Source organism: Eulemur rufifrons, chromosome 8 (genome assembly GCF_041146395.1).
Source record: "Eulemur rufifrons isolate Redbay chromosome 8, OSU_ERuf_1, whole genome shotgun sequence".
NCBI lineage: Eukaryota > Metazoa > Chordata > Mammalia > Primates > Lemuridae > Eulemur > Eulemur rufifrons.
The window spans coordinates 66,589,047-66,608,755 of record NC_090990.1 but is presented as its reverse complement, the minus strand read 5'-3'; the positions used below and the strand labels follow the sequence as shown (position 1 = coordinate 66,608,755).

Below are 19,709 nucleotides of genomic sequence, written 5' to 3'. Positions count from 1 at the left end.
TTATTTAATCTATAAAACAATCTCCTGGTTCGTACACCCAGAAGAGCTGGAAAATGTCCTCTGGGCACAAATAGTTGTCTCAAAGCCTTTCAATGTGCATTATTCCTGATTGACTTTATTCAATTGTGGTTATTACGAGACGTGGTTACTTGCACTCTAAGCCCACACAGTATGTTAGAAGCAGCACACTGGACGGGGTGGGCAGCAGGGCTTGTTAGGGGAACCGGGACTGCTGGCTGTGGGTCCATCACTAGTGGACAAGCGAAGGGCAGCTGTCCAGTGATATCACCCACTCTGGGGGTGACAGTGCTGATGTGGTAGGCTCCACTTGTCAAGGAAGGAAGGGAATGCTTCTATTTAAAAGATTTTTTTTTTTTTTTTTTTTTGAGACAAGGTCTCCCTCGTCACCCCAGCTAGAATGCAGTGGCATCATCATAGCTCACTGCAACCTCAAACTCCTGGGTTTAAGCTATCCTCCTGCCTCAGCCTCTCGACTAGCTGGGAGTACAGGTGCGTGCCACCACGCCCAGCTAATTTTTCTATTTTTAGTAGAAATGGGGTCTCGCTGTTGCCCAGGCTGGTCTTGAACTCCTGAACGCAAGGGATCTTCCCTCCTCAGCTTCCCAGAGTGCTAGGATTATAGGCATGAGCCACCTCACCCGGCCTATGTAAAAGATTTTTAAGCTTCAATTATCTGGAAGATGGGCTTATGTGGCCCTTCATCCTCTAATAATAGGTAAATGCAGGAATATAACAACTCCACCCCCACAATGCCCATAATCTGTGGTGGCTTCTATCTCCCCTTGCCCCATCTTCAGATGGGGACCAGTCATAGTTGTGCTCTTGGGGGGAGGAGGATGTGATCATTTGGAACCTTCTGGCTCACTGTACAGCACAGTATGTTTCCGTGTCTTTACCTTTGTACTTTTCGTGACTTAATGTACAAGTATGAGAAAAAATTTTAAGCTAATATTGAAATAACAAACTTTTCATTTTACACAATTGGTTTTTATTGGTTACACTTTGAGGGTTATGGCATGGTTTTACCATTTAATGACTCCCTCATACTCTTGCTGTGCATGTTCCTGTTTAATAAACTATAGATAAAATGAAGTGAAACTGCCAATAAAAAATTCACTGGGAGAGGCAGTCATGACCTTCTAGTTTCTCAACTTGTGGGATCAATCTTACAGTGTGTCTTGTCATAGAAATCTAGTGCATGCAAATGTATTTGTTCCCAGAATGGAAACAGAAATGGTTTTAGTGAGGGTGTATTATTTAAAACAAAGACATGCTCATGGCAAAAAATTGAGGCAACAATAAAAGATGTAAAGAAGAAGGTAAAAATCCTTTTGATCATACTGCCTAGAGATTATATCTGCTAGGATTTTTGGAGATCTTTTCTAAGCACATGGCATGTACAAATGCATGCTTAACTTATTAATCAGTTTAGTGATGGAATCATACTGTATATAGTGTTTTGTAACCTGTGTTTTTGGGTAAAAAATATATTATGAGCATCTTTCATATCAATATTATTATTGTTTTCAATAGCTACATAGTATGTCACTGGATGAATAATAATTTATTTGGCCAAACCTTCATTGATGCAACCCAAATTTAACTCTAGCTTTTTCATAAAATTCCTCCAATTTTTAATAAAATTTCTAGATTTCTGAGAGGTTTTCTAATCTTAAATTTTTAAAAGACCAAGTGCTTCCAGCCATTCAAAGAAAACCTCAGCTAGAAAAGAGAAAGAATCTCCAAAACCACAGTATTCACAGAATGTTTCTGACCTAAAACTTAGCTACAGTTCTTGTTGAATTTTTCTGATAAAGATTTCATCAAAAGTGATAAATATTAGCATGGAGAAATGAATTAGTAAATATTCTTCAGACTATAAAAATCACATCTATCATTTTTTAGATGTAGCTATTGAGCACCACTGAGCTATAATATATATTACATGTTATTATATATAGTTTATTTGTATATATAAATAACTATTGAGCCATGAAGTAGTGATGTTACTACTAGCAGGGTCATCACATTGCACAACTCCAGGGGGCACCATTATCATCATATTCTCTGTGAATGACATTTTCTGGAGTACTACAGTGCACATCTATATGCTGGTTTTCACATCATTTAAGTAGCCCATAGGGTTCTATTAGTACTTAGTCTGATTGCTTTGTAACTTTTGAATATTTTTCATTCATATATTCCTTTACTCGTTATCAAATATTTCTGAATACCCACAGTAAGGGAGAATTGGGATTCTGAGGACTTGCCCACTTCACTCTTGACCAAGACAGGCCAGGCTCTGCCTCCTGGACCTTTTTCTGTTTGAGTTAGAAAACCTCATTTTGTTTAATGGTGTATTTTTAAACAGAGGGAGCTTATAAACATAGCGTGGGGATCATAGACTTGTGACTGGGGTAGCAGAGCAGAGAGAAAAAGGACAGTCCTGGGGGGAAGAGCAGCAATTCAGTGGTCTCCTTTGCATCACCCTTATGCATAATGCACGGCCATAGGTGTTCTTAACATTGCTGTTCATTCAGAAACACAATTCTTGGTGAACCTCCAGAGAACATGGATTCTAACTCTCGTGGGACCATTAGGCAGCATTTCCTTGCATCATCTCACGTATACCCTGCGCGGCATCATTTACTCCACTGTCTCCTTATCTTGCTATTCCTGGGGATGAGCACAGTGTGCGACACTTAACAAGTGCTCATTGTATGTTAGTTGAATAAATAGTGAATTTCAGAGAGCATTCTGGGTACTCCATCAAGACACCAGTTTCTGTTGGAAGCATGTGACAGACATCTTCAATTTGACTGCACAATTTTCTCATGTGTCACCATGCAGAGCGTCCATTTTTGCCTTTCCCCTCTGTTACTTGGACTTTGTGACTAAAGGAAGTTATGACAGAAACCCACAATCATCAAATATAAGAGCCAGAAGGAACTTTACAGGGAAGCCCCATTAATATATGGGTGAAGAAACTGGGAGCAGAGAAATAGAATAACCTTTTAAAAATCATACTGGAGTCTAGGGTCTGGATTCCTTGCTCCTTCATGTAACAAGCATTTATTAAGCACCTACTAGGTGTGTGGCACTTGGCTAAGCACTGGGTGTCCCAAATTAAATAGACACGAAAGAGATCTCCCCTGAGGATGTCAGTCTAGCAGGGCAGCCAAATGCACACAGAACAGGGCGGAGTGTAATCAATGTGTGTGCACGTGCATGTGTGCACACACGTGTTGTCACATAGCAGCAACTGAAGCACTCTCCCACGTCTGCTTATAAACAGCAAGGGAAGTAAACATCACTGTCTGGGCAGCCAGAACCACCAGCACTTTCTGAGTGTTTCCTGTGTTGGGAACTCTCCACATATTATCTCATTTAATTTTCACAAAAATCCTGTTGGGTCGTGTCATCATGCTCATTCCATACCTGAGAAAATGAGGCCTGGGGAGGTGAACTGGTTTGCCCTTGGTCATAACCAGGATTTCAACTCAGGGTCTGCTTGATTTCAAGCCTATGCTCTTTTGACTGTAACAGGGATAGTAAGTGAGTTTCATCTCAAGGACAAATTCTATTTGATTGCTAGAGGCTGCTTGGGGCCTTGTGCTGCAAAGGATTCTACTAGGTCATATCTGGGCTCAGAAGCAAATAGTGCTTGGTTGATTAACAATAGTGGCCATGGGTGTAGGATGGGAAGTGATAGCCTATGTCAGGACTTTGTCATTGCTGAGCTATAGACCACGCTGTACTTCTTCCAGGCCCATCTCTCTGTAAGTCAGAGTGCTTTCAACCCACTCCCTCAATGCCTGCTACTTCCTGTTCCCTTCCTCTGAGCTCAGAATGGTATTTTTTGCCATCTGGATGTCCAGAATCTTGTGTCCTATGCAGATCAACTTTCCTGTGCAGTGTCCCATGCTGTAGTCCTTTCAAAAATTTTCAACCCCATCAAAGTTATCTTTTTTGCATTCCCCCAGGGCCCTGTTCTACATTAATGGCAGTTTATGTGATAAAATATTACATGCCTACAGCTTAATATGGTAGCATTTCTAGATAAAGTACAGCAGAGGCCTTCCTGATCTAAAGGAGCATCGTCAGTGGGAAGAATTTCAGATCCTTGGAAGGCTAGTTGGGATCTGTCAGTCTTTAAGATTATACCAGGCAAATGGCAGCTACTCTGCCAGTACATACAACCGACCTCACACCTTTCCTTTGCTGCCAGAGCCCTTGATATAATAGTGAGGTACTGAGGTATTGTTGGTCAATACATATAATGCTTAAAGTAGAATCTGGAGGTAGAGATAGTGTTTTCTTACTTATCCAGTTTATGACTTCCAGCTGTTGCCCAGAGTTAAACACTAGAATTAGGTCTACGGCAGTGGTTCTGGCTGGTATGCCTCTGCTCTAAATTTCATCTCATAACCCCTTGGCACCAAGATTTTCAGTTTTCCAAAGTTTGCCACAAATTTAAAATAAGTATCTAAAACCAGCTGTTATCGAGTCAGAAGATCCAATAGTAGTAACAATAGTGTTAAATGAATCATTTGTGGAATGTTTAACTGTTCATCATCTCAGTGTTTTGTTTTCTGCAGTAAAAATAAGTCAGATTTTCTAAAGGTATATATTTTCATTCCTTTCACATATGTGACAATCTATTTTCTGAATTATTGGACTTCCAAAACGCTGTGGGCAAGTGAATATGAACTTGACTGCACATCACATCTGGAAGTGTTATTTTTAAATTGTTGAACAAATTCTCTAATGTCATAATGGCATTTTCACTTGAATATTCTATTAATGTGTGACTTACACATTATAACGTTGCTTACCAAAAATAGATATGTACGTTGAAATTTTACTTTTAAAATTTCTTTTCAAATAAGAAGAGCACTTTCCTAGGATGAGGTCCACAACCTGATTTTTATGCAGAGTTGTAATTTTCTTTTTTAGTAAATCAGACAGCCCTGTGGCTTACTAGGTTCGTATTATTGCTTGTGCCCTGCTGCTTTTTCCTGGACTAAAAACAAAGAATAACAGAGGGAACAGATTTAAAATACATCCTCCTCTTTGATGAAATTAGTAGTCCATGTGCCAAAGTGAGACTATTCTGTGTGAATGATTGTTTTTATCATTACAGATGTTTTATTTGTGTGCCCTTCACATGTCAAGATTTTTTTTGTTAATTACATGTGTGAATTTTTAAACAGATGAAAATATGGCTACAAGTCTAACTAGAAGGAACAGAAAAGTTTGTGTCCTAAAGAACAAGCTTCATGTAACTTGAGATCTTATGTCACCAAAACCCCAGGAATGCTGAACTGTCTTAAATACATCCCAGCGAGGACTGCTTCTCCAGATGGAATGTTGTTCTTCTCTCTTATTTCCTATAATGTGGAGATGAGATATTAACCAGGGTATCGTTTGAGATGTTTTGTAAACTCCCAAATTGGGGTGGGGAGTGGCTATAGATTATCTAAACAATAATGTTGACTAGGGACTTTGAAAGATCTTTTATTTCATTTGTCACCAATATTTTCATTTGTAATTGTACCTTCCAAAGTGTTACATGTTCTTTAATTTGATGTTTCTGATTACCTTAAATTGCAGTCATTAAGATATCATCTCAGTACTGTAATTGAATATTCTAGTATACTATTCACTATACTTTAAATATTAACATTGAACTCATGTTATTGATTTTTGAGTACAGCACTCAAACAAGTTTATTTAATTGCTAGAGGAAAGCTTATTTATAGTCTAATTGGACTATTAGTGAGTCTCTTAAACAGGTACTGAAAGAACACAGAACATCATTAAGGTAAAAAAAAAATCACTGCTTCTTATCAATATAACTGACCTATCACTTGGCAATAGAAGGAAATAGGTTTGTTCTCCAAACTTCATCATCATGAAGACATACACTCTCAGTAGCTAACACATGGTAGGTGATTGCTTAGTAAATATTTATTAATGGAAGGACATATGGCTTTAGCTACCACCTACTGTTGATGACTCCCATGTCAACATTTCAATTTGGAGCTCTCAGAGTTCTGACCCACACTTCTGGCTGCCTCTACATGTCTCCAAGTGGAGTAGCCACAGATCCTATAGTGCCCGATGCCTCGAACTGTACAGCTGTCTCCCGGTTCTGCACCTGTCTCCCACCTCCACCCATCCTCGTGTCCCCTCTTGGTTATCACAGCCACATGCCACCCTCACCCAGGATTCTTTTCCTCCCCTCACTTCCCAGATCCAAGTATTCACACAGTTCCTTCCTCACTGGCCCTCTGACCATGTATTTCTCTCCGTCTCCACCGCCACTGCCTGTTCAGATCCTGATCATTTTCTCCTGGATTTTAGCCAGTCTTCAGCTGACTCACCCTACGCAGGCCTGCGGTTCTCTGACTTTACCATGCTAAAGCACTTCCCAAGGGAGCTAACAGTGGAGGTGCCCAATCGTACCTTCCTCAGTTTCTCATTCAGCAAGACGGGGTTTTTAAGAAATCTGAATTTTAAGCAGGTAGCTCAGGTGACTCTGAGGCAGCTGGGAGCAGACTTCCAGTTTCACATATACCTCTAGTCTGTCCTGAGCACTCAGATAAAGCTTTGCTCCAAAATTTAAGATTTATCCACACCCCTGATTAGAAATCTTCAAAGAACTACCCTTCTATAGCAGTAGGTGGGGCGGGGTTTGGTTTGTTTTTGGGTTTTTTAGCAATGGGGACTCATTCTGTCACCCAGGCTGGAGTGCAGTGGTATGATCATAGCTTCACTGCAGCCTTGAACTCCTGGGCTCAAGGGATTATTCCACCTCGGCCTCCCGAGTAGCTGGGACTACAGGCATATGCCACCATGCCCAGCTAATTTTTTTGTTTTTCTTTTTTCTTTTTTTTTTTTAAGAGATGAGGTCTTGCTATGTTGCTCAGCTGGTCTTGGACTCCTGGGCTTAAGCAATCCTCCCATCTCAGCCTCTGAGTAGCTGGGATTACAGGCATGAGCCACAGCACCCAGTTTATAGCAGTAGTTTTTAAACTGTGGTCAGTGGGTTTGCCAAGGGTTCCTCAGTGTGGGGGGGGAGGCGGAGGGGGCATCTGTAGTATGAAGACAAGAGAAAATCCTACTACACAGGCTTAATCAACACCCCTCCCTCTGTCTCTTTCTTTAGTCAGAGCAGCTCTGATTATGAAATTTAGCAAGAGATTTCCTTTGGGAAAAGTATTTCTCTATGTAAAGAAAAAAAAAAAAAAGGTTTGAAAACCGCTAATCTGTAGAAGTGGATTTCAAATTTTTTTTTTCTTTTTAAATCAGGACCCACAGTAAGAAATGGTGTACATCCTGTGTCACGGCCCAGTACACACACGTTTTTGTGTGTAATTGAAACAGTTTTCATGAAACATACCTTACTATACTTGAAGCATCTGATATTTTCTGTTCTATTTCATTTTTTTAAAAAATTGCTGGTTGCAACCCACTAAATTGATTTCACAACTCACTGAGTTGCTACTGAGTCTGAAAAACCTTTGATCTAGCCTTTTTCAATGGGGTTCCTTTATGAACCATGGAATGCAGAAATATTTTCTTAATCCTCTCAAGGATGGTACATAACTCATATCATTCTAGATGCTTGGGAGAGAAGTTAATTCATTACGTGCAGTGAATGCCTAAGGGCATTCAGACTTAATTCCCTGGATGAACTCATGTTTGAAAAAGGCTTACTAGTGTCTGATCTACACAATAAATCCAAACTCTTGAGTATTACATACACAGCCCTTCTGGGTCTGGCCCATGTTCACCTCTTGGACTTTATCTTATTTCCTCAATCACCCACCTGGGTTAAACCATTCTGAACTATTTGAAATTCCTCAAATGCATCATGCTGTTTCTCACCTGGGCACAGTCATTCATGCCCTTCAACTGAGACCTTCTTGGACAGTAGTTAGAGTCATCAGGTCCAGTTCTGTTCCTGTCCACCCCTGAAGGGCAGATTGTACACCGTTCACATCAGCAGATGCTGCAGCTAATACAGTACCTAGCCCAGTGTTGGCTCTTAATAACCCAGTGACATTGACCTGACTCATATCCTTTGTTACTGAATGTGGGGCACCATACTAAGTTCTAAGCATACAAATAGGTATGAAGCACAGCCTGCTTGCCTAGAGAGCTTATAACACACCTGAGAGACAGGACATATGTATTAAAAGACTAACTCCAGTGTAGCACAATGCTCAAGAGTTTGCATGGGACAGTCAGGCCTGGGTTCAAATTATGACTTTTCTATTTTTTGGCTTGTGAACCTAGGAGAAACTCTGGAACGACTCTAAATCTTAAATTTGTTGTATGTCAGACTAGGATAATAATAAGAGTAACAACCTTGTCAGGCTGTGAGTTTTAAATGGGAAGTACATGAAAAGCCCTGAGCACACTGCCTGGCCCAGAGCTCTCAGGAAATGATTGAGTGGAATTGAGCAGGTAATGGGCGCAGTGCCACATGAATGCTGTAGGTGGAAAGTGCCACAGGAGTGGAGAGCAGGGAATGGTCACTGTGGGTTGGAGAGATGGGAGAGTTCCAGTGGAGGAGGTGGAACAGGAGCTAAGCTTAGGGAAAAAAAAAAGGAGGCCTTAGATGAGGAGGTGGGAAGGCATTCCTGGTGGGGTGAATCAAAGAGCCAGCAGAGGCCCAGAGGACTGCGTATGCCTTGCCTGTAGACTAGTCTCACTGCTGGTGTTTGTATATTTATTTATGTGTTGCTGTTCAAACATTTTTCCAAAGACAAGGTGTAGCTATTGGTCCCTAGAGATGCTTATTTTCTCATTTTAAAGAATTCTGCCCCTTCTCTCCTTTTCACAGCTTTTTGCTATGTTTATATAACGTCTACAATTTTGCCGATGAGGCCAGATTGATTAAAGCATTTTGGGTTAGTGTAGAGAAATGGTTTACAAAACTGGTTATGCATCATAATCACCCCAGAAACTTTCTAGTCCTACAGATTCCTACGTCCCGTTCTAGAGATTCCGACCGTGGGTCTGATGTGATTCCAGGGAATCTGCATTATGTGGATGGCCAGCCAAGTTTGAGAACCACCAGCTTAGAGAATTCATCTTTATAAGCTTTTAACCGTATCGTCTTATAACTGTGTCTGAGAGCCAAGTCAAATTTGTTTGAATTTTATGGGGAGTTGAAACTCATAGTTTCACAGAATTTAGCAATTTCTATTTGGAAAAGAGTTCAGAAGCCACTTAGCCCTATCTTTCATTTCAGAAAAGTCCCTTCCCTTTGTACATCTCAGGGTGATCCGGGCAAAGGAAATACCCTGGTCAAGGGAGTCTCGCTGCCTGTTGAACAAAAGATTCCTCTCTTAAATACATTTATTTACTTAAAAAGAAATATTACATCCAAATTCTGCCTCTTTGTACTTTTCCATTTGTTTTGAGTGACCCTCTGGAATGGGCCAGGATAAGTCTGTGCTTCCTCTCTACGTGAGGGCCCTTCAGGTTTTGGGAGAGAACTAACAACACATCGTGTCTTTCCTTAGCCTTTTCTCTGGGAGAAACATACTTAATTCCTTCCTCTGGTTCCCAGATGCACACCTCTAGACCCACTCCTATTTGTTAATGCCTGATTTAAAAAAAAAAAAAAAGAAAAGTGATCTGGGCTTGGCATGAACTCATTTTTGAACCCTGCTGGTTCCGAGCCGTCATAGTCTGAGCACTGAGGCTAAATACTCAAGACACTTCTTCTAATTTTCACTTCTAGAATTTATTGAAAATTGATAGAGGATTTACTAACATATATTTTCCAGGATCTGTCACACACACGCCCTCTCCCTCACTTGTAAGAATTAGTGAAGTTGCCCATTTATGTGTTTCTGACATCTCCACATTCTCTAAGAAGTCTCCAAGATTACGGATTCCCAGGGCCAAAACCATTCCTGACATTTTCTTCACCTTTTAAGGTTTTTTTGTTTGTATTTTTTGGAGGGGAGGGTGCTTATAGCTAAGTGCTGACATACGGGACAAACCCCCAAAGAATGAGCTGTTAGATAAGCCGTGCGTCCATTCGGAGGTGTGTGTGTGGAGCCAGGGCTTGGCCTCCAGGCAGAGGAGTCTCGGAATGGCGTGTTGCCCAGGGTCACTGCCAGGGAGTGTGATCATCTGCTCAAGGCAACGTCTCTGAAGCTCCCGCGTCCAGGTTAGCAGCCTGGTGTGTTCTGTTAAAGAACACTCGCTTTTTTTTTGTTCATTGGAAACAGTATAAAGATAAGGGCAGAAGATTTTTTATTTCTCTTCTTACCCCATGGCCAGCCAACATTTTTGTTGGATTTCTCCCTTCCATCCATCCCTCCTTCCTCCCATCCTCTCTCCCTCACTTCCTTCCTACTCTGCTTTGTCTCCTTCCTTTCCTCTCTTTTCCTCTCTTTCCTTCCCTTCCCCCTCCCTTTTTTCCTTGTCTTGCCAGAAAATTCTTCTATTTGCAAACCAAAGAATGACTTGTGATAAATGCAGCTTCATTGTCAGATATGACATATTATAGAGGGCACTTTAAAGTCCAGAAGCACCCTCTCCCTCTCTCTCTACTCACTTTAGTAGTAAGATGCTTGTGCCCCATGGCTAAGTGGCCTAGCATAAGGACAAGAGCACGGCTTTTGGTGTCAGGCTGCCTGGGTTCAAATCCTGGCCCTGCTACTTACCAGTTGTGTGCCTTTGAACATTTCACCTAACTTCTCTTTGCCTCAGTGGTCTCAGGTTTAAAATGAGGGTAGTATTAGGACCTATTTCCAAGGGTGTAATGTAGATTAAGTGGATTAATTCATATAAAATGCTTAGAACTGAATTTGACACATAATCATTGCTCAATAAAAAGTTTGTCAAGTTTTAACTGAATGATTATTTTATATAACTCAATGCAAAGGGAAAATATATATGAATTACCATATTATGAAAAACAGAGCATCAATTTGAAGATTTGTTTAGAGTGTTTAGGTCACCTGATTAATTCAAGCCAGAGTTTCATGCTGGGGAAAAAAAAAATCACATGTGAAAAAATGGGAATGGAGTTTTAGGAAAAAATTGACAATTTACTTTTATCCTTTTTTGATGTGTTTGTGGGGGGGGTGTATTCTATATCATTCAAACAAAACTGTATAAAATATATGTAGACCTTAAAGACTAACACATAAAAGAATAAAAAATGAGAATACTGTGTACTTGCCACCCAATTTCATAGAACATTACCAATATCTTTAGAACCTCCTGGTGCCACCCAGGTGGCCTCTCTCCTGTAGAGATAACCAGTCATCAATTTTATGTTAATCATCTTTTTGCTTTATCTCATGGTTTTACCATATATGGATGTAATGTTAGACATCATGTTGTTTAGATTCGCCTATTTCTTAAAACTATACCACAATTTTACATTGACATTGGTTATCGATATGTTTGGATTCATTTCCGGCATCTTATTTTGTTTTTTATTTGTCCCATTTTGTCTGTGTTTCACTGTTTTCACTCTGCTTTCTTTTGTACTGAGATTTTTTTTTCCTTTCCTTTAGTTCCATTTTTCCATTGGTTTGGAAGTTATAGACTCTATTAAATTTCAACTTGTGTGTTTAACAAATTATAGTCAGTGTTTTTCCCTCCTTCCCATTACCACAAGGACCTTGGAACACTCCCACTGAGATTTCTTTGGAATGACGGAATTTCATACAGAAAGTTTTGTAGGTACAGCTTTTGCTATCTGGCTGGTTTCATTTCTTCTTTCTTGACAACATAGTAACCCTCTCTTGGGAAGCAAAGAGAACAAAAGTGTTACAGTTATGGGAAATACAGGCCACCAGAGCTGATGGGGCCTTAAGGATTATCTAAACTAGTGTTTTCCAAACTTTTTGACCAAGCCCAACAGTAAGAAATATACTTTACTTCATAACCAATGTACACGTAAACATAGTTTATAAAACTGAAACAAAACTTTCGTGAAACAATACTTCACCTAATCTATGTAATGCACTCTGAGCTATTGCATTCTCTTCTTTCATTTAAAACAAAAAACTGGTCTTAGCTCATTAAGTTGATTGCACATCAACTAAGGGGTTCTGACCCACAGTTTGAAAAACTTAGACCTACCCTAAAGTCCTCAATTTACAGCTGAGGAAGCCAAAGCCCAGAGTGGTTCAGAAGTGAAGAGTTAGGACCTGAATCTCTGATCTCTCAAATCCAAGTCCAGTTCTTTATTCACATATGTCAGCCAGACCAAAAATAATACAAGATGGACCAAAAAGGGAGCCATTGGTGAGCTGTACTTATGGACTAGAGAATTAAACCTTCCTGCTATCTCCTAGACATCTAATTTTGGGGAAAACATCATACTTCTCATGGTAGCTACTGCCTAGTGACCCCAGCACAGCACTGGGCACCACTTTCCATCACCTCTGATCCTCACAAGCACCCCACAGAGTTGGGTTTATTATCTTGATGTTATAAAGCAGGGATTGGAGGCTCAGAGAAGTGACATACTTTGCCTAATTTGGGTAGCTCACAAGGTGAGGAGCTGCACACACATGCCTGTCTGGTCCCAGAGCTCATGGTGCTTCCCTACCTTATAACATATCTCTGTAATCCTTGATTTGCCTTGCTTAGTATTGTATCTCTCAGAAGGAAGTTGAAGCAACAAGAGAAATACTGTCCAGCACTAATTCTAACCAGTAAGAGTAACCAGTTGGTGATATGGTTTATAGATTTGCTTGTTTATTCTGTCTCCTCTGCTAGTATTTTAGCTCCCTGATGGTCCTCACCTCATTCACTGTCTAGTACAGTTCTCAGCACATTGTAAACTTGAAATGAGTATTTACTGGATGGATAAGCGAGTACATTGAGATATAAGGACGCTGGGAGAAAGCAACCATATCACACTACAGAGGCGGGTCACATAGTGGCCAAGAGCACAGCCTATGAGGAAAGACTGCTTGTGTTCAAAATTAGGTGTCTCTTAAAAGCTATTTGGTCATAGGCACATTACTTAACTTCTCTTGTGCCTCAGTTTCCTGGGAATAATAATAATGTTAACCGTATAGTGTGGTCCTGTAAGTTAATCAAGGAAAGCGTTTACATCATTGCCTGGCTCAGAGTGAGCACTGTATAAAGGTCAGATGTTACTGTTATCTGCAGTTACGATAACTAAGTAGGAGGATATTGAACCTATGTCTCATATTTTAGAAGAAAAATATCCTGAAGTCTAGAGATGAGAGAAGTATGATCCAATAGCTAGAGATTCCAAAGAAACTACTGTTCATGTTCAATTGCAGAGTCTAAAAAGCACATTTCCAACTAACTCATCATGAAAGATTTATTTCTGACCAAAAACATCTAAATCTAAAGCAGATGATTAAGCAGATGGCCTGTGAAGATGTCAAAAAGAATATAGTGCTTACTAAGCATCAATGTGGATTTATGAAAAATAAAATTTTTGAGCAAGTGACTTAGTTAAACCAACTAGGTCAGAATGCCATACACGCAGTGTGTCTTACTTTCAAGAAAGCATTTGTTAATAGAAAATCTGCTTTAGAGAACAGCACAACGTAGGGTTAAATGTAAGGCCTGGAGTCAGAGACGCCTCCCCACATGTTCCCCTGGAATTGGGCCTCAGTTTTCTCATCTGTCAAATGTGGATAATTATTGCAGCAGCCTCCTAGTGTGGTTCAGAGAACTGACAGATCACGCATGCGCACTGCTTCTTTTCTTGTGCCCCATGAAAATATATCACCACATGTACGGACATTTGTACATCCGTACATTTGCTGAAGCAGCTGCTGCTCTCTCTAATCCCAGGTGATTGGGACATCCAAAACCATTTCCTAGTGCTATGTAGGGTCGTGAACTTGCTAGAAGCACCTTTTCCATGGAGCCCTAGTTCCTCTTTCTGAGACTGATCACTAGGTTTGAGGTTGTTTTCTCTGCCAGGGCATTTCTGTCTGGCATGAGGAGCAAGCAGTAGACACAAGTCACAGTCAGGGCACGGGTGATGAGATGCAGCATTTAGGAGGCCTCGCCCAGGACCCAAGAGCCTGTGAGCTCCAAGGCAAACTGTCAGTGCGCCCTGCATTAGTCTCACCATCAGGAATGAGCGGTCTCCTTATGTCCAAGTCCCTTTGGTTGCTGTACTCAAATTCCAGCTCTACCACTTTCTAACTATACAGGGATTTTATGTAAGCTAATTAAGATATATGTCTCAGCTCCTCCTGATCGCGAGACCTGGGTAAGCAGATAAGAAGGTGAAATAGACCGTGGGTGATAGTCCAGGAGGTTCCCAGCTGTTTGTCTCTAACAAGCCCCGGTCTCAGACGCCCAGATGAAGGGTGTAAGTTTGCGTTGCAGTTGTTAAAACAAATGCGTATGGTCCCTTGACAGCACTGCCGGAAGGCTGGGCGGCAAAGAGCTGAGTAAGCAGCCTGAGGTCTGAGCTCACTTTCTTTCCCTTCTCTCCTCCAGGGGCGTTCGTGGTGTGCTGGACCCCGGGCCTGGTGGTTCTGCTCCTCGACGGCCTGAACTGCACGCGCTGTGGCGTGCAGCACGTGAAGCAGTGGTTCCTGCTGCTGGCGCTGCTCAACTCCGTCATGAACCCCATCATCTACTCGTACAAGGACGAGGACATGTACAGCACCATGAAAAAGATGATCTGCTGCCTCTCTCGGGAGAAGAACCCGGAGAGGCGCCCGTCCCGTGTCCCCTCCACGGTGCTCAGCAGGAGCGACACGGGCAGCCAGTACACGGAAGATAGTATTAGCCAAGGCACGGTCTGCAACAAAAGCAGTTCCTGAGCCGCCGACGCCTCTCCGCCCGGCCAGGCCTCCTCTGGGGAAGGAGCTGTTAAGAAGGGATGGCTACCTGTCTCTAGCAAAGCCCATGCACAGTGTTATTTGAGGTCTGAGTTAATCACTGCTAGATTTTTTCGGTTTAATTTTTCATAGTTTAAAAGCATGGGCAGTCAAGAGAGGACACGATGCATTTAGAGGAAATGCATGGAAAGGGAGGAGACTGCGCAGTGGGTTCCCGCTTGCTGTGCTGGGGACTGCGCAGAGCCCGCCAGCCCGGGCGCCTTTGGGGCTGGCCCCCATCTCGGAGCCATTCTCTGTGTTTCAAAAGGATGTCGTTAAAAGGGCTTAGGCCAAAATAAATAATTAATGACGTTACTTGAGCCACCTTATGTAGCTGCTTGGAAAGCCTATGTAGTTCTTTTCTGCATGCATTTAAAATTTTTAGAAGTGCTTCAGCAGTGGTATGTTTTTCCTCCAAGAAACTATGGCCAGTAGCTAGGTGTTCAACAGGAATCTAAGAATAAATCAGAAAGGGCTCCAGATTAAACTTACTTTGTAACTGAAAGAACATTCTGAGGAAAAAGACTTAAAAAAAATAACAACAAAAAAGGTAAACATTCAAAACCTTGTTTGAAGTGAAAAAGGCCGTGATATGTGATCCTTTAAGCATGCACATGTGTGTGTATATGCATGTGTATATTTATACAATTGAATTTTGTATTTAAAGACTCTAAGGATACCAATGGTGAAGTAAAGTCACTGGCCACCTAGACTTTGCAGCCTAGGACTATAGCTGTAGAAATGACCTGTTGTGCTCTAAAAGAATAGAGAAAGAGGTGTTCACTTGAAAATAGACATTTTCATACAGCAGAGTAGGAGGCATACTGACAAGCAGGCCGATGCCTTCCCTTAGAATCGAATATGAGCTTGACTCCTTATTTTCAGTTACCTCCGTACCACTGGTGGCTTGTCGGATTCAGTGTGTGGAATAATTTCACATCTCCTTTTGCCCAAGGTTATCAATATACTGCTGGTACTTGTCTTACTTGTGAACTGAATCTTGATCTGGGTTTTATTTTGAATTTTTCTCCTTCAAAGACCTAAGTTGGCAACATGGAGGGCAAGTCAGTAAGAAAGAAAAATAATGTTTTATACACATAGGCGACTGACCAAAGTTTTCTATGGAAAGCATTTAGAGTATATTCTGATTTAAAATAAAAATAACTTCAAGGCAGATATAGTATTTATGTAGTTTGCAAAAGTTTACATTTTTTTTTGCTATTGTGATGTAACATTTATGTGCAAAAACTACTTATAATAAAAGGATTTGAGAAGTCATGCTTTTAGATATAATAGCCTAAAATAGAGAGTATTATGATTTGAAAGTGTAGCTTTCACAAGCTCTGTGTAGTAAGTGGGTCTGTCTGAAGCTTATAGCAAAGCTACCGATAAAATAAAATTTAAAAAGATCTGTTCTCTCTTGTTGAGGTGCATTATTGCTTTGTGTATTTTCTAAGTAAAAATATAGTTTGTGGTAACTATAGCACACATTTCTATTGCAGAAGAAAAATCAAATTTGCCATGAAGTACACACTCTCAATGTTTTATGTAAGCATTTTGAATCTACAGCTGCCCAAAGGGTAGAGAATTGAAATTGAATTCCAGTCCCCAAATAGCTACTAAGGGATCTTTAAAGGTTTTATTTTGAGGAAAGAAACATTTTTAGTACCCTGTAGCAGAGTGCCATATTCTGAATGCTGTCTGGAGGGCGTCCAAAGTGTGGAAACTCAGGGTAGAAATATATAGCTTTTGTTTTTAATGCATACACATATCTCAGTGAGGGTGCAAGAGTAGAGAAGTCATGTATATTTAGAAATCACAAGTGCCAGGGGTCACGGAGGTCACTGAACAAACCTAGCCCTTAACTGGAAAAAAAAAAAAAGAAGAAGAAATACTTTTTCTCTTTAGATTCTAGGATCCCAAGCTGATACTGAGACCTTGAATCAAAGACCTTATCAAATTTTGAATCAAAGCATGGGCTACTCCCATGCTAAATGAGATTTCATTTTCTTCCTAGGTTCATAGCACTGTCCAAGGTGTTCTGATAAATCTGTACTGGTAAGAGACTTTAGTCCTTCATGAAGACAGCCTGCTTGGAAAGAAGAACTTCTGGGAAACAAGTTGTTGAAACTTTTTGGTGAATTTATTTTTCAAGTGGGTAGCAGACTTGGAGCCAGTTTGTGAACCTTTACAAGCCATAAGCATGGAAATCATCATGGCACCCTGGCCCCATTTGTGTAATTCCAAATAAAAACAATACTAAACCATAAAATAAATGTAACTCTCTGACAAAGTTCTAATTTTCCCTTATAATCAGCACTTAGATGCTTTTTATAAATACTAAAAAATCAAAATTCAGAAATTTTGGTGCCCCAGCTTCACTGACAGGTGGAGCACGTGCTCGGCCCATGGTTGGATGGTCCAGGACCAAGGACCAGCGGAGTCAGCAGCCAGAGCATCCGGTGGCGCACGGTGCAGCTCTCTTCATCTGCAGGTGTCGCCCCACATAGACCACAGGTATGCCATGCTCCGGGTTTGTTGAAACATGAGGTTGAAAGTGTTTTGTGCTTATTAGTTCATTAATCCTCTAATCATTCTGAAGGGGGGGACAATAAGATTACTTGGCTCTCTTTTTTAATTAGTTGCATAGGCATAATGAAGGTAAACCCTGTGAAGATATCCATGAAGGTGACTTAGAGACTCGAGCCCTGGTCAAGCCCAGAGGAAAAATAACCTACATCATGATGCATTTCACTGTGTACTAAAAAGAATTAAAAACGTGCAAAAACAGATCTGACTTGTAGGAAGGAGGCTTAACAGAGAAAGAAGTACATCCCCTTTGTGGACCACTAAATGTGATGTTAAATTGGACCCCCCAAGGTCTCCTTCCAGTTTGACACATTGTCTTTCAGGCATAGAAGTTGGAGTTAGAATCATGTAGAGACATGAAAAAATTTTAAAGTAAGGGAAGTTGCATTTCGTGTGAAGAATGCTCTCCTAAACACACCACATAATTTAAAATACTCATAATTTAGACTAGTTTTCACAGAGAAGTAAATATTAGATGGGAGATGCTGTTGCTCTGTGTGTGTGTGTGTGTGTGTGTGTGTGTGTGTTTTGCCCTAATGCTATATTTTATCTTCACACCATTCTTTTCAATGCTTTTTAGAGTGTGTTCTCTCTTAAATTAACAGATGGTAAGCTATTGATGGCAGTTTTTGAGGGTTCAGAGTGTTATATCACCTATAACTTGTGAGTTAAAGTTTTATAGTGCAAACAATAGCACAACAGTCACTGAAATCACATGTGTATGTTCTAGTGCACATCAATAAAAGTGTAGGTCATGTCATACTATGTGATCTAGCACCTCTGTATGACAATCCATGAACACAGTTTGCAGTTCACTGGGCCAGCCAGACTTGGAATTTGCAGTTCTTGGTAACTTTTTAGAGAGTTGCAATTTTATGAAGCAAAACTTTATCATATTTATCTATATTAGCAACTTCAACTTTGAACAATTCAAATTTTCATAAAATGCACCTGTACTATACTTGTTTTTGAGAGCCTGTACATTGTACATTAATAATAAGGTATATTGAAGAAAAAAGGGAGAGGCTTCCTGCCACAAGTCCATGTTACAGCTTTGTGTGTATTAGAAAATGGTATCTCTTCCTCAAAACATTTTTGCATCCATTGGAAAAACTTTACTGCTATCTGCTAGAAAACTATGCTAGTATATATGCCTGTCCACAGGTGACTGGCACATGTAGTATTGGGCAGTTCACCACTCACACAAATGTATATGATGACCATGTTAAAGAAAGCACTGGATTGAAATTCAAAATACCTGGCTTCTGATTTCTGTTCTGCTCTAAACTGTCTATGAAACTCTAGATAATGATTGCTGATCTCTTAAATGAGAGGTTTAAATTAAATGATCTGTAAGGACCTTTCCAGCTCCAAAATTCTGATCCTATGCATCATCTCTTAGATGAGAATCCTGGAAAGAGCCCCAAGTCTTTGGATTCTTTGCAGCTTATTCCTTGCATAGGGATTTCAAAGCAAAGAAGCTCTGTTTTCATTTTTGCAGTGGTTCTTAAGCTTTAATGTGCATAAGAATCAACCAGGGAGACAATCTAAAATCTATGAGTTTTAGGCAGGTGTGAAACATGTCATCATAAATCCATCATCAATATAGGGGAGAAAGGATTTCTAGTATAAAATGGAACTCATAACCCATATGGAGAAACTAAGAGGCTTGATGATCTGCTTATATTTGCTAAGAGTAAACTTACATTTGAAAGTTGTAAGCTGCTGTTTACTCCACCAAGGCAAATAGAAAACTATACCTTTATTTTACTTAAACGTAACCTACGTCTTTTGAACATTTCCTAGGTTCTGGGAAAGCACCCCCCTCCCCCCAAAATAAAAGCGCCTGCACTTATATGAACAAAATCATAAATCAAACATATACACAAATAAGGAAACTAAAGCAAAAGGGAGCTGAAAATATTAAGGGTGGACACGAAGGTATCACTGTAGCCATCCTCAAGGTATTCCACTGGAACACTGGTGATATTGGTGTATTTTTTAGATCTCGCCTCTGTAGTATGATTCTTGATATAGAACTCTCCAAGACCTGAGCAAGAAAAAGAAATCATATAAACAGGCTACTTTTTGAGTTTAAAACATTTTACATTTTATGGGTGGGGGATCTGATACTGATAATCTAAACTAGATGTCTTTGTTTGATTTCTGTTTTGCTTAGCTGAATGGCTGACCACAGGTTTATGCAAATCTAGGAGATGGAACATA

The 19,709-nt window shown here is 40.4% G+C and overlaps 1 protein-coding gene across 1 annotated transcript in view; it reads left to right on the top strand.

Moving 5' to 3' along the window:
• The window catches only part of LPAR3 (lysophosphatidic acid receptor 3), a 50,420-nt gene extending 35,583 nt beyond the window's left edge, over positions 1-14,837 (top strand). Inside the window, exon 2 of the mRNA XM_069478143.1 lies at positions 14,509-14,837. Coding sequence (XP_069334244.1) covers positions 14,509-14,837 — 329 coding nt within the window. The remainder of the gene's footprint in view (positions 1-14,508) is intronic.
• Positions 14,838-19,709: the final 4,872 nt, after the last annotated feature.